At 35.8% G+C, this 16,260-nt stretch overlaps 1 protein-coding gene across 1 annotated transcript in view; it reads left to right on the top strand.

The window, feature by feature from the left end:
* Positions 1-14,038, top strand: part of GPC5 (glypican 5) — a 323,101-nt gene extending 309,063 nt beyond the window's left edge. Inside the window, exon 5 of the mRNA XM_004577634.3 lies at positions 13,787-14,038. Coding sequence (XP_004577691.3) covers positions 13,787-14,038 — 252 coding nt within the window. The remainder of the gene's footprint in view (positions 1-13,786) is intronic.
* The last annotated feature ends 2,222 nt before the right edge of the window (positions 14,039-16,260 follow it).

Here is a 16,260-nt window from a genome sequence, read left to right as displayed (position 1 = left end):
AAAGAGAATAACCAGAAGTGGGGATGGGAAAAGCAAGTAAAAAGTTGACCCAGAACTTTATGCCAACAAGAAACTCTTAGATTGTTTTGAGTTCTGCTCATTCTCCCATTTGTGTCATTCAGTGGATTGTATATGCCAAGGCTGATTCTCTCCTGACATCACCTGTGTTTGGAGCTAGCGGACCTCTTTGCCCTTACAGCCGGGGAGAAGATGGTGGTTATTCCATGCACCCTCAGACTTCTAGAGCATCACCACGTGGTCTTGAGCCTGACCTCCTTCTCTCAGTCATCAGATAATTATGGCTGCTTTTTCAGTGAAACTATGGCCAAGCAAAAAGTAGGGCATTTCTGAAAAGATTGCTGAAACTTAAAAAAGAACATCTACTTGCTTAAGAAATGATATAAAATAGAAAAAAAAATATATATAAATGAAAGAGAATAATGATATGTGCTTTTCCTGACCTCGTTAACCAATGAAATCAAGGCAAGAGAATGAATAAACTCCACCTCATTCTTTGTTAGCAGTGGTGTGCAACCAGCTGTATGCCTGGAGACTGATACTGTTTTGGCGATAGCAATAAGGAGCACAGGATCATGGAAAGAAATATAGCTATTAAAATAGTTTCATAAATGCAGACAGAGCTCTAATTACTCTTTTGCACAGGACTTCTGACAGGAAGTCTTACTTGGGGAACAGGGAGCTTCCACATTGTGAGGTGACCTTTGATTTAGCGTGACAATTTAGCTTGGGTTCCTGGTGAGATTTTATGAGACTTCAGGACCACACTGCTGCCATCCCTTTGGCTTTCAGCAGCCACAGATTTTGACCCCAGAGAGGCCGGGCAGCCCACAGCTTCAGAGAGATACCACCTTCAGCACATTCTCACTGCAAACAAGTGTGAAAAGAGAGTTCCAGTTTTGCCTCCTCTTGTTCGCATGGGGCGCTTAATTAGGTGCTTATCCTAACACCTTCAAACATGCTTGCTGCATATGGTTGAATTCCAGCACTATCACACTCTCATTTTCTTATACTTTTTTCCCCCAATTTCTCAGAATTTTTCTGTAAATGAAACTGTATAGGCAGTTCTCTCACTGTGACCTCACCTTCGTCCAGAATAGAAACGACGCTGCTGCCTGAGTTGCTTGGCATCTCTGATGTTCAGGCAGGCTTTCCTCCTGGTCCAGCCTAATCCCTTATCAGAGGAGTACTGTGTACATTGTTCTGTTTTTGGTAAATATATTTTTATTACTTATATTTGTCTTTAAAGCGTCTACATCTGTTTTCATTCAGAATGATTGGACATTAGCAACATGAAAAACTACTTAAAATGCTTTGAAACAAATATTGTTTTCGTATTTGGATTTTCACACTGAAAACTAGAAAAATATGGAAACTTAGTATATATGTTCTGATAGTTTATCATTCAGAAGGAAGTATTTATCCTTTGATATTTATCTTTTGGTTCAATTATATAATTTATGAATAAGTTTTTATTATATAACTGGATTACTTTATTTTATTATATAATTGGAATTTATAAATTATGTAATTTACAAGTGTCTTATCTTGTGAAGATCACTTATTTGTGAATACCCAGTCAGCAGAGAGCACAGTAGCCATAATAGAAATTACTAGCACCCAGAAATATTTCTAAGACTAGTACATGCACTAATTTGTACATATGAAGGGAGTTCTTCATTTGACATGGACAGGTTGTAGACCATCTACAAAGTTGTTACAATTCAAGGCATTAAAGAACAGGAACACTTCCTAGAATGTAGATGACTGACTTTAAAGTATGAAAATAAAACAGATAAGTTAGCGTTTTGTACTTTTCTCTCAAGTTTGTTGCAAGCTTTTACCAGGAGTCGAGGGCTCATTTATGTCACCAAAGATTTATTTTACAAGTTTAAAATTACAAAAATGTGCCAGAGTTTGAATGTGCTGCAAACTTTTGCAAAAGCAACTATATAATATGATGTATTGAGCTTTCAGAGTTCAGTTTGATCGGCTAATAATTATACTTTTATGGCTCAGTAAGATTATAAACAAGGGAAAAACTGAGTATATAAAGGTCAACAAAGTTTCGTGACTAAATTTACAGAACTTTATACTTTACTTATGAATAAAAATAAATGGACACATTTACCTTTTAGACTTATGTGTAGAAAAAGATATCCTTAGAATTAAAGTTTGAATCATCTATTCTTTGATTTAATTTAAATAAATCTTACATGTATGCAGTTTTTGGAATATCGTATTTCTTCTGAAGATGTGTCAAGTCATTATTTTCAATGATAAATAGCATATAGTTACAATAGTGATAATTGGAGATCTTCAAGATTTATTTTTTTCTCATTGAAGCTTAATAAGTAATAAGTATCTATTTGAAAATAGTGAAATACAAAAGGTACATGTAAACCGATAACACAAATAAGCATAAAGAAAATGCTAATGTCATGACACTTCAACGTTCTTAAAATAATCTTCCCGAGTTATTAGCCTTCCGTTGTAGTTTCAGATAAGATAGAAAAGCAAATTCCCTATATTCAAGAAATATTCTTTGAGCTGTAATTAAGGGGGAAAAAAAAGGAAAGTAACTGCAAAAAAAAAGCTAAATGTTACACGTGGTGTGAACAGAGTCAGCACTGTGCTGGAATTCTCTGTGGTAATACAGTCTAGAAATTCCCTCTTTCCTTGAAATTGCAGAGAAATTCAGAAAATGACATTGCAAAAAGGAGAAATTGTGTAGGGACATCATTGATAACACACAGATAAGCCCAGGTGAGGATGAGAAGAGAAGCAGAGATCAGGAAGCAGTCACGGTGTGGAACATGAGGGAGGCGAAGAATGTCGTTTGCATTCTGCAGTCTGATGCGGATGTCCACAAGGGTGACCTTCACCATGTGCAGGAGTCACGGGGCTTTGAGGATGAAGAGCAGGAGAAAAACTGTAGACAGTACTATGCTAAGTCCTTTGAGACAGTCATAGAAATATTCACAAGTAATCTATAGAATTAGATTTGTCTGACCGAATTGGATAAAACTGAATAAAAGTGTGTCAAAAAAGATCTGGAAAATTTGTAAATAAGCTAAAAAAGAGAAACAGGAAAAGAACAAAGCAAGTACGTAACAGAAACTAAGGACAGTAAGGTATTTTTAAGATGCTTAGTCAGAAATTAATCTAAAATTTCGTAGACAATCAAAACATCCATAATAAATATGTACAGTGAAAAAAGAAAAGCAACTGTTGTGTGAAAGCTTGCTGAGGAGATGAAGTGCAGAATATACTAAGGAAAGATCTTCATTCTAAGGAATAAATACCCCCATTGGACGATAAAGCTGCAGGAAGTGAAGAAGTGCACTAGAATATCAGCCTGCAAATATTGGCACAAGAAGTTTTACAAAGTGTAGACTGTATCTACATTTAACACATTTCCCACACACACAAAATTCTAAGCACAGGTGGCCTGTCTGGTGATTTCTTCCAAAAGTGGAAGGAGTAGGTAATGCCAACCTTATACCAGCACTTCCTTTAAATAGCTACACCAAAAGCAGTCCACTAGAGGTTCATAGCAAAACTTTTTTGTAACTAAACACTCAAAATGGTACAGTTAGCCACAACAGGAGGATTAAACAATGTATCATTGATACACTGGATTATATAGCATCTGGAAAGAATGAACGTCTATTTTTTTTGTAAGGACGTTGGTTACATGGAATTAGATCCCACCCTAATAGTCATTTTGACTTGATTTTCTTTGTAAAGACCATGTTTTCAAATTATGTCACATTCTAACATACTGAAGGTTGATTCCAGCATTTATTTTGGAACAAACCCAATTCAAATAGGAACTAGTATTTATTAACTAGAAAATATATCCTGAAGTTGGCTCTAGCAGAAAAAGCAAAAGAATGATAATGAATATCACAGCAGTCCGCAATAAGCCTTGACGATATAATAATTTTTAAAGAGATTTATTTGTTTATTGCAAAGTCAAATATACAGAGAGGAAGAGAGACAGAGAGGAAGATTTTTGTCCGATGATTGACTCCTCAAGTGACCACAAAGGCTGGTGCTGCACCGTTCCGAAGCAGGAACCAGGAGCTCTTCTAGGTCTCCCATGTGGGTGCAGGGTCCCAAGGCTTTGAGCCGTCCTCCACTGCTTTCCCAGGTCACAAGCAGGGAGCGGGATGGGAAGTGGACCTGCTGGGATTAGAACCAGCGCCCAAATGGGATCCCAGCGCATTCAAGGTGAGGACTTTAGCCACTATGCCACCGCACAGGGCCATATAATAAGTATTTTTACACCAAATGTTAGAATAGCTTGAATCATACTTGAACTGAAAGTTTTATAGTTGTAAGGCACATTTGTAAAATTTAAATATTCTCTTTTTTTCCAGGTGAAACTTTTAGATTAAATGGTTTGTTTAAACTTTTTAAATAGTTTATGTGTAAACATGGGTTAGAATCTTACCCAAATATCTGTCAAATGCATTGCCCCAAATAACTGAGCTCTTAATTGCCACCCACTTTTTTCACATTATTTTTAGAAATATTTTATAGCTTAATTTATTTTTATTGGAAAGTCAGATTTACAGAAAGAGAGACAAAGATTTTCCATCCACTGGTTCACTCCCTAAGTGGGCACAAAAAACAGAGCTGAGCCAATCTGAAGCCAGGAGCCAGGAGCCATGCCTTCTCCCATGCCTGTTCAGGGTTCCAAAACTTTAGACCCTCCTCTATGGCTTTCCCAGACCACAAGCAAGGAGTTGGATGAAAGGGGGCACTGAACAGGACAGGACAGGAACTCGCACCCATATGAGATCCCAGCTCATGGAAGGCAAGAATTTAGCCACTGAATCATCGCCTGTGCCCTTCTAGAATAGTTCTAGGAAAATAGTTTCATAATTTGTTGTATCTTTGCTCACAGTATTACAATGCATATAGACTTCAGGCCATTGATTAGTAAAGGTGAAAACCAGAATGATGTGTGTAAAGCTGTGATTATTACCATCTGGCATAGACAGAGATATCATGCTAACCAGGAGTGTCTGGCATACACAGAGATATCATGTTAATCGGGATCATCTGGCATACACAGGGATATCATGCTAAACAGGATCAGAATGAGCTCCTTTTGGAAGTAGACCTTTCTTAGACTGGGAAATTTTAGGGAAATCTTTTGTTCTTAAAGTAGGATTTGAGAAGGAACATATAGCTGGCCAATGAAGAGGATCTGGATTAATTGCCAAAACCAGGTTTTAAGTGAAATTGCGATGTTTTACAGCTCTTTAAAATACGTATGGGAGATGTTGGTGAGTTAATGACATTGTAACAGGGAGCTCTTAGGCATCTTTATGAAAATGTTCATTCCTTCCACCCCTCCTCCCAGCATTTTAATTAATTAATTATTTCACTTCTGTCTTTCCATGTCTTCAGGCTCATGGAGGTAAATTTGTGCCCAGCACACAACACATATGGTGGACTCACATAGTCTAGGAGTCCCTGGAGTCCCTGTAATTCTTTGTGTAATTCAAAATTAGCCAGGGAGAACCCCATTAGCAAAAAAAAAAAAAAAAAAAGATGGCTCTAGTGTTTTATGTAGAAAATTTTGATCTTTCAATCAGTGTAGGTAAGTAAAAAGCTAATCTTAGCGATTTTTTCAATATTATGAGCCAAGTGAGACAAACTTTGGCATATTGAGACAAAACTGTGATCTATAAAAACTAACAATATCTACATTGCTTTCAGAAAATAATAAAACTCTTAATATTGGAGGTTCTGCTTTGCATTTTAGTATGGTTAATAAGAGACTGATAGATGATTCCTGTTTCTGGAATTCCTCTTCCATTGACACATCCACGTTTTGGAATATCTTCACTTGTTTGCATCAAGATCAATAGGTTCAGCTTTGTTCAATCCTAGACTGTAGAAATGAGCTAATATTGCTCTAGAATGTCAGGACGACAATAAGGGACAACATGCTACAGTGCTAGACATTTTTTTTTCTTTTAAAAAAAGATCATATGGGGCATGGGGCGGTAACCTAGTGGCTAAAGTCTTTGCCTTGCATTCACTGGGTTCCCATCTGGGAACCAGTTCTAATCCCTTGTGGCCTGGAAAAAAACAGTTGAGGAAGGCCCAAAGCCTTGAGACCCTGCATCCACATGGGAGACCCGGAAGGGGCTCTGCACCCACGTGGGAGATTTGGAAGAGGCTTCTGGCTACTGGCTTTGGATTGGCTCTGCTCCGACCATTGTGGTTGCTTGGGGAGTGAATCAACAGATGGGAGATCTTTTCCTCTGTCTTTACCCTTCTTCTCCTCTTCTGACTTTCCAATAAAAAGAAAATTAATCTTCAAAAAATGATTATTATCACCCACTACAGGCAAGGGCAGCTTTGTGAACCGGTTCAGAACAGAAGTAACTATATTTCAAGGAATAAATAATTGCATTGTGTGTGTAACTCTGTAATTATGTAGAAATATAGATTATTTGAGAAAGTAGTATCAACAAAGCGTATCTTGTATTTTATATTTGTATATCATACCCTGTATTACACGTTTGACCCTGAAGAGATTCCCATTACAAATCTACTTCATTGAATATGTTCAGTATTTTACAGATACTTAATTAAAGTATCATCCCTGCTTTTCATTCTCTGCTTTTCCCCATCAGAGTTAGTCATTATTCATGCCTACTCACAGAATGCCTTTGTTTTTTCTACTTCCAAAATTCTGTACATTTTCTGCCAACTTGGCTTGAATGTTTTAATGGAAGATCCTGGTGGTGGTTCTGGTGTGTCTTCTAAGAGGTTTCTGTTTTACCAGTTCTTTTCAGATCCTGACATTTTTCTGATAAAGATGTTTCAGAAGATTTGAGAAACTAATGAAATGTGGTATACACACTTCTTTATTTGGTCATATGATTTTTCTGGCTTCTACTTAAACATTGATTCTCTGCTTCCATATCTGTATTTTTTGTTTTATTGTGCTGAGAGGACTGAGCATGGATTGGTGTGCAGGTTCAAGAGAAACCAAAGGCTTAGAAGATGAAGCTGGTCTTGTTTTCAGTTGCAGGGAAGGCTCTGGCTTGGTGGTACAGAAACATGAGGAATTTTCTTATGGGAAAAAGAACAGATAATCTGAATGCATTGTTAGAGCACAGAGAATGAATTTAGCAAATTTTACCTTACTTTTGTATTCTATTTATAAAATCACAACACTTTTATAAATTACCACATTGCATTGTATAAACCAAATGCCAACAGAGCAGTGACCTTTCAAATGACTGGCACTAACAGAAGTTGAGAGATCAGAAAGCTGACTCTTAAAGCAAACACCGACCAAAGAATCAGACAGACCTGATTCCTGTGCTGGGTCAACTTACCATAACATGACATATTGTGTGATGAACATGACTTTTTACATACAGTAGTATAGAAGAGGTTTAGTACTTTTGAAATATCCAGAGAGGAGGAGACTTGCATTTATGAATAGCATATTTTCTAAATTCAAAGAAATAGAGGAGAAAATTTGGTATAAGGAAAATTGTGAAGATGATTATGATAAGCTTAATGGAAGAGATGAAAGCTGAATGGAGTGGGATGAGGTGGACATGGGAGGAAGCTGCGGGGCTAGAAGAAAAGAAAGTTGAGTTGCAAGCAAAATAATGAGATCATGCTATATAAAGAACCATTTATGGCTCATGTGAAATATGTTACAAATTTAAAAGTAGATCATGTGGAATTCTGCACCAGATTTCCAATTATAAAATGCTATGTGCTTCCGTTTTTCCTATTTCATATACATTTCTTTGTGGGTTACAATTTAACTATGAAAGTACAAATACCAATTACATTTATAACAAAATTAAATTCACATATGTGAATATATTTGCACATAACAGATTCATAATGAAATTTTTAAGTTTAAGTGTGCCTTTAAAAGTGTTTTAATAATGATAAAAAGGAATGTGCAATCTTTTCTATACATTCATTGTTTTGGTTTAAAAAAACTATCAACATGCTAATTTTCACATATATTCTCACCAATAGTGTATAATCATGAAAGTGCAGATTTTACTGTTTATATTTGAGTACATGAATAGAACATATATTATGATCCATATTTTCTAAACACATATTTACTTCTCATGTCTGTGTAAATAATTGTTAAAGGAAAGGGGATATGTATCATTATGTATAATATTTAAACTACAGTCAACTACCATCATGTTTGGAGGTTTTTGAATGTAATGAATGTTTCTCTTTCACTGCAAACATGTGTATGTGAGCAATCTACAGCCACATTCTATTGCAAGTGTTTGAAAGGCCATTGCAACCGTGGGATGGTGCCAGACAGTTGGCAAGAAGCAAATTGAGTCTATTGAGAGATTAATTCGCCAGCTGAAAGAAGTGCATTTGCCGTAGAGTCATCAGATATTCTACCCACCAAATTCATCCACTAAGTCAGCATCGCTAATGAGCTTCCTAAACCAATTAAACAGAAGCAGGAAGCATCAGTCATTGAAACTGTCTTCAGCTCATCAGCTGCTTTCTCGAACGATGGCCTTGAGAAAGAACAGCACTCTGGAAGGTTGCATTATTCCCACCACTCTGTCCTCACTTTGTTGGTTTTTCAGTTTTATGAATGCGGTGTCATGCACAAAACACTGTCAACGTGCGTGGTGCTTTATCGTGTGGAAAGTGCTTCCCTGTGCGTTATTATTCAGTCGAGAAAGATGAGTTTTAATAGGCTTAAGTGATTTGCCTAAAGGCACACAATTAATGTGCGGCTGGAACTCAAAATCATGTCCTTCCCTCTGTTCTAATTGTTCTATAAATATGTATGTATTGATTGACTTTCTATCTTGCATGACAGGGAACAGGTTTAAATTTTAAACCACCATTATTTTTACATTTGAGCAGGCTCAGATGCAATACCTCAGGCAGGATGGGGCCGTGGTAGTCATTTTTACTCTCGTAAAAGGTTTCCTCCTTCAAAGACAGGACTGTTCTAGAAAAATCACCTCACTGTTGTAGTAACAACACTGATAAAGTTAGCTATTCACTACTGAGGACTTACTGTGTGTTAGCACTTTACATAACAGAAACCTGAATAATTTTCATTTTCCAATAGTCTTATCTCCATTTATGGAGGAAAAGAATGCAGATCGAGACACGATATCATGTTTATTTGGTAGTCTAAATTTTCAGAATAAATTATTCTCTATTCTATGCATAGGTGAATCAAATACTTGTTTATATAGTGAAAATGAGAGAACACTTGTTTAGTATGTGGTATGAGTGTATTTATTCTGACTATTTCCAGGCACTTGTAATAAAACTGTTTTCATTATCATTCTAAATATTCATTGTATTCTTGCTTAGTAATAAAAAGGAATTTGAGTTTGAACTCAAAACATAGAACTCAAAACATAGATATGAAAGATGAACTGAAGAAGAAAGAGTATATCGTATGCAGAAGAAATCACACACTGAAAGCAAGGCGCATATGAAAGTGGCATAATGCAACTGTAGGCGTATCAAGTTTTACAACTTGTGTGCAAAGACCATATTGGCTTTCAGTGGCAGAATTAGAGGCTGTTGAGCCATGTTTAGATACAAAGTTTTTAGAGGAACAAAATAGCACATTATATGGGACCTTGGCCTTTGATAGTTTTTTAGACCTCATTTTCAAAATTATATCCATGTGTGCTGAGTGAGGGCCAAGGGGTAATTTGCTTATTTGAAAATGCAGGATGAATCCTAACTAGACAAGATTGGTTCCTGTAGAATTTCCCTTGAGTCTTTAATTTAGCAGATCAAGAATGGATGGTACTATGTATTTTTTAAGCATATGTTCCCTTTTTCTGTGACCCATGTATGTGAACTGACATTCCTTCTCAATATGTGTGGGAAAAGCCATGCTTTGGAGGAGTTCAGAGTCACAGACAATCAAGGTTAAAAAAAAGTGCAAGTTGAAAATCTGTATTTGAAAAAAAATAGATGGAGGGAGTTAGTAGGAGATACAACTAACCCCTATGTTGAAGAAGCCAGGAGAATGGTTGTGTTGATACATGAGTGGAGATGAATGGTTCTGTTTTAAGATACAAAGTTGTAGATTTCATCTTAACTTGTGTTTACCGCTTGCGTGAACTTACATTATCTGAAAAAGCTGCAGATAAACACTAGAGTGTAACGTTTATATGGGAAAGGGCATAATTTCTTAAGATACATTTAACAAAAGACACTAAAATTAAGGAGAATTTATACTATTTTATGTTTATTTTGAGGGCAGAGCAAAACATGAGTCGCCTAGGAAGAAATCAAGTCATTTTAATTCAAAAGAAGATGGCATTTGAATAAAGATCCTATTGTGATAAGTGTGTTGTTAATTAAAATTGTATCAGATATATTTGCAAATTCAGTTTATTTGACCTTTATGAGAATCAAAGTGAGCATTTATGGCCATGTGATGATAAGTTAGAACATGAAAAGTGTAAGACATCTCCCTCCTGTGAAGGAGAGGGAGATTTTGATTGTGTGAGAAGGAGTTATTGGAGACCTGAACTCATGAATGGGATGAGATCATGGATGTATTAGGATCAGTTCATAGGAAGTAGCATGTGGATCTCTTGTTCTGGAACTGGGGAAAAGAGGATTTTTAAAGAAGCAGAGAAATGGAAGACTGAAGAAAATGTAAAACCCATTAGCCTGCTCCCAAAGACAAGAACTCCAGTAATAGCATGCTTCCACCTTTTTAGCGAGGTAGTATCTAATGGAAATGCCAACCTCTTATTCTGAGTAATAAGTTCGAAGACCAAACAATCCAGGACAACTGCCAAGAAGTACGTGTGGTCCAGTTGGGGGTCACTTAGTGTATTGTTTCTCATTTCTTGCATCACAAAAACCATAGAATCTCTGAAAATCAAATTATTAGCTCGCAGTTCCTCAAGTCAAATATCTTTATGTGCTCTCTGTGAATGTCACAGAAGCCTGAAATCAGAATGTTGGCCAAACTTGACTCAGGTGAGAGGTGGGCTGAGAGCGGGCCTCAGTTCTTTGCAGGTGGGAATGTCGAGGTCTGAGGTCTAGAAGCCATGGGTAGTCCAGTCCTGTGCTGCAGATTCTTTCACAGGCTCCCTCATTGCCTTGTAGCTTTTACCTGTTGCGTCTATAGCATGATCTGCAGCCAGTCGCCCTGCTCCCCATGCTTGAATCTGACTTGTAGTGATGGCCAGACAAATCCTGCTTTTTACAATTCACTTTATTGCATGGCTTGCCTCCAGATTATCTACCTTTTTTGGTAAAGGTAAAATCAACTGATTAACGACATTAGTTACATTGGCAAAATTCCTTCAGAAATGTAGATTCTGGGCATGGAAGTGAAATCATGTTCACAGTTGGAAAATAATGCCAATTTTATGATCCTACTCATCATCAAATTAAAATATACTTTGGTATATTTCCCTTTCTTAAAAACTTCAATTCACAAGTATTAGATATATTCTAGAGTATCACTGATGTGGCTTGGAAGAAACATGTAAAAAACCATAAAATTGCTTTGTTTTAAATGTCTACTTTTATTTTTGTCAATCACCTAAAAATGGATAATTTTCTGATAATATATTTAATTACTTTCACCCAAAATAATTATCTTAAAATGGCAAGTTTTGTTTTGGCATGGATTATCTCTGTGTTTGTATTTTTTAAGTTTAAATTCGTTGGGTTGGGTCATTGTGATTTATGCATTGTTGGTGTTACGAGATTTCTTCCGTTTTCTGGCCAAGATCCCTGTAAAACAGTGGGAGAGTTCTTAGGGAATAAAGCGGAAGTAAGCTGACGTGGGAGGTTATTGGAAAAGCATGTTATGATAGAATGAAAAGGAATTAAGGCATCAACAGAGTTTGGCTTTGTTTTACTTGGCATGTAATGCATGGAAATAAGTTGCTTAATTTCATTCTTTGTCAAATGATTAACTTCATTTATAGGTATTTGAGCAGTATTGTAACAATGTGTAATAAAGTATATTATAATAAAATGTAATATTGAATGTACTAAAAGTGTAAGAAACTATTTCATTTATTTTTCTCACAATACGAGCAATGGCACAAATGTATCGATGTTCCTGTTTTGGCTATGGTATAATCAAGTTTTCATTACCTTACCATGATCATTACTTTGTCAAGATTAAGTACATTGCAGATTCAGGATTTACATCTGCGAATGGGAGGTCTCCAAATTCAAGCCTTCAAAGTTATGCTATATAAATGATAGATGGTATATTTTATTATAGCAATTGATAAATTGTATAGAATAGCATAACTTTAGGTTCCTTTTGAAATTTTAATTTCTGTGTGGTTGGTTGTTCGTCTTTATTTCCTCATTGCCATAACTTTTCTCTTTCTGAAGAAATTGGCAAATATATCATTATGGTAAACACAATGGAGAAGTTGGTTTAGGCATAGCATTTCCTAACTGCAGTGGACCCTGAAGTAAATTTTCCTCTTAATTTATGCTTGCAAGCAAAATTTTATAAATTATTGTCAAATTATTTCACATATCTTTTTGTTAAGGAGGGATACATTTTAAATAAATAAAATATCCAAATGGGAGAGCTAAATTTTAGTTTGAATTTTAAATGCTTATGGATTTCAGAGTTCAGTATCTGAATAAAAGGGTACTTTATGGTAAATATTTTTGTCTTGGGTATAAATGAGGCCACATTACTTTCTGTTCAATATGGAATGATACTCATGGGTTGTATATTTGTTGTGTGCTGACATAATTTTTGCACGGCTAAGGAACTAATAACTCCAGACCTTTCAGAAAGTTCTATGAGACCTTAGATGCCTGCTGAGTGGGCAGCAGGAATAGATCTCATTTCTAACAGGGCAGTGTTCATTTGGTGATCTGGTCCCGATATGTGTTCTCTGAATCTTCCATGAAGAGAGATGGAGTCCTTACTGTCTTTGTGTTGATTGAAATAGTCTATTATTCATTCTGTCATCTTGTTGAAAGGCAGTTGAGAAATTTCCAATATTATTCAAAGATGCTTCCAGCACTTCTGTATTATACAGGAAATTGCTTCTTCTGTCTGTTTTTCTCCTAGAAGTAAATTCAATATTTGAGAGTAAAGAAACCAGTGGTTGCTTAAGCTTCTTAAGTAATCTGTAGAAATGGATGCTGCATCTAAGTCTGTTGTTGGAAGTTCAGTTCTGTGCAAGGGAGCATTGAATTTGAGCTGCAAAAAAAAAAAAAAAAAAAAAAAAAACCACGGAAGAAAGTTGTAAATGTGAATGCCCAAGACTGTCAATCTTTTTGATAGAAATTCTGATTTTTGCTCGAAGAGCAGTCTTCATTTGGAGAATTTTGCAGTGTTGGGTTACAAAACAGCACTATATTATCAGCCGGCATACTGAGACAGCAGGTGTGTTGCATTGGTGTTTGGTTTACCCTGCTTGAGAGCTGGATATCCAGAAGCAGAGGCTCTCCAGCCAAGCTGTCCGTAATCAAGAAGACCTGACGGGCTTTAGCTTCCAGAAGGATGATCCAGAACATTTTCTCAGAGATAACACTCAGACTGTGCTTCTATGGATCTCAGGCTTCCCCAGTATTCATAATTTGTTGGTTTTGTCGTTGGATGTCTGGATCTGATAAAGCACGCCAACCGAAACAGTGAATGTGCACAAGATAATTTAATTCCTGAACATGTTTCTGAAGTGAGTTCTTGGATTATTTGAACTTGGGATTAATAAATACTTTTAATTTCCATGTTTAGTTGCTACAGGGCAGATCAGCCAAGCCCAACAAGTGGGAGCTTCTGCAGTCTGGCAGCAGTGGCGGCGGCACGCCTGAACAAGTGAGTGGGGACTGTGACGATGAGGATGTCTGTGCAGGATCAGGAAGTGGAGAAGTCAAGAGGACCTTAAAAATCACAAACTGTGAGTGTATCATTCCAATTCTACCTTTAAGAGTCTGGTTTGAAATATTAAGGATAATAGTTATAATGAATGTAAGAAACAAGGGCTGAATTCAGAATCGTGCAAGTTGACTTTAACATGTAAGTAAATCCATTTTTGATTATTTAGTAATGCATTCTTGCTCTTGTGTTTATTTTCAACTAGTGGTTCTCAATAGAAATTGTTTGTTTTCTGTGAAAAGGGAGGAATGGCCAGCATTGTTAGAATTATAAAGATTTTAAAGTTGGGCATTTCTTAGTGTGTGTAATGGATATTAAACATATATACACACAAATAATGTGAAATTAGAAGTGTAAGTATGCTAAGTAATCAAATTATGTGTATTGTATTATGGTGTTATATAAGAATTTGAACTCCATTTTCATAACCATTCAGTTGCAAAGAAATTGCTTAGCATAAAGTTAATTATGGTGATAAACAACTTGTGTCTAACACAAATTTAATCATCTCAAAATTTGCAAAATAATCAATTTACTTTGAATGTAAGGATTTGAAACATTTCTGCTTCTTCAAGACTTTTAAGTACTACAACTAAAGCTTCCGAAGAACTAAACACCACTTACAAATCCTTTGCTTGGACTTCACGTACAAATTGGAGGATATACGTCCTCTGTGGTTCACTATTACCTGCATACATTTGCTCAGATACACAGGAAAAAGAGTGATCAGATGAGCGAGAAATGTGAAGGCTAATGTACCCAATGCATGTGGCTGCATTTAGGTGAAGATAGACCCATTGGGCCCATGTGGAGGGTGGTTTAATAGCTGCCATCTAAATCACACCAGCCTGCTTTGGACATGGTAGACATGCAGTTGGTGGGAAAAATGTGTTCATGTTTCAGTTTCATTATAGTGAATTAAGAACATTACAAATGTCTCAAGTGTAAATTTTCCATTTGTTGTTAAACCATTTTGAAGCCAATTGTTTTGATGAATGAAATGGAAGCAAAATGTGGTACAACATTAAAACAATTCAGATTAAAATGTTTTACTATTACATTCACACTGCAGTAAAATATTTGACACAGAAGGTAAGTGGATGGGAGCTAATATACTTGAGAAGCAATTAAACAAAGCATCACAAGGTTCCTAGAACAAACTAAATACCTATTCTGTTATGGTGGAGATAAGAATGTGTATACTCAGTGTTAGTATTAATATCTTGTTTATTTTTCTCACTTTGTTAAAAGTAAAGAATTCTAATGAAAAAGAAATGGTTTCTTACTGGAATACTATTTTTACTAAGAGTTATATACCGTGGTATATTTTAGAAGGTAGTGTTTATCTATTATGATCATATTAATTAGTATTTCATTTTCAACTGATCTAGTATCCATTTGTGTTATATTTTCATTGATATTTGAATTTTGCAATTCTAAGATATGAAAACGACTACAATAAAAGACCGTAGTCTTAGATCTCCATCTATATCTGTGTCTGTAAAATTGGTATTTTTATATAGGTTTTTTTCTTCCAATATTTCCTCCTAAGCTCAACAGGAAACTCTTCTTGACTTGTTTCACAAGAAGTAGAGACAGTGAAGGATATTCAACTACTTACAGTTTTCTCCAAGCTGTACTTGTCAAGTTGTCAAAAATTATTTTTATACTTCAAAACCTCCATTTCAATTATTGTGGAAATGGACAGATAGGGTACAAGTAGATATCCAGCAAAATTGGGAAGATTAAGATACAGATGGTTTCAGCAACTCCAGGCAAACATTTAAAAAAAAGCCATCCACATCTTCTCTGAGTTGTCCCATATGTTTCTAGAGTGCATAGCTGTTACTCTTCAATTTTTAATAAGTGCTTGGGAAACTTCTGTGGATAGCATGATGAAACAAAAAGGGGCATGGAAAGAAGAAAGGGCCGGTCACATTTCTGTTTTTATGAAACACTATCATATTCTGTCTGTGGTGAGTTTGACATGTTGGTAAACCAGGCTGTGACAGAGTTTTTGGTGGTCTTAATGTTTGAAAAAAAATCTGTGCTCTAAAGAAAGCTTTAAAGAGTATTGTGTTAAGAACTTGGAATATAGCATATTTTTTCATTATACTTCATGTCCATTCATCATAAAATATAACAAAAGTAGAAAAAAGTTCATTCTTTACCCCCAGGAAGTCAGATTAAAATGAAGTCTTATGTATACTTATACGGAATAATGTCAGTATTGTGGCTGTAAGTTTAATGATTCTGCTGTTTATTCAGATATGCAGACTTGATAATTGTCACATGAAGTGTTTTTCTGTCTCTATTGCTGTCCATGGTTATTT

This window comes from Ochotona princeps, chromosome 12, assembly GCF_030435755.1.
Source record: "Ochotona princeps isolate mOchPri1 chromosome 12, mOchPri1.hap1, whole genome shotgun sequence".
Lineage (NCBI taxonomy): Eukaryota > Metazoa > Chordata > Mammalia > Lagomorpha > Ochotonidae > Ochotona > Ochotona princeps.
This window is presented reverse-complemented; position numbering and strand designations above follow the sequence as displayed.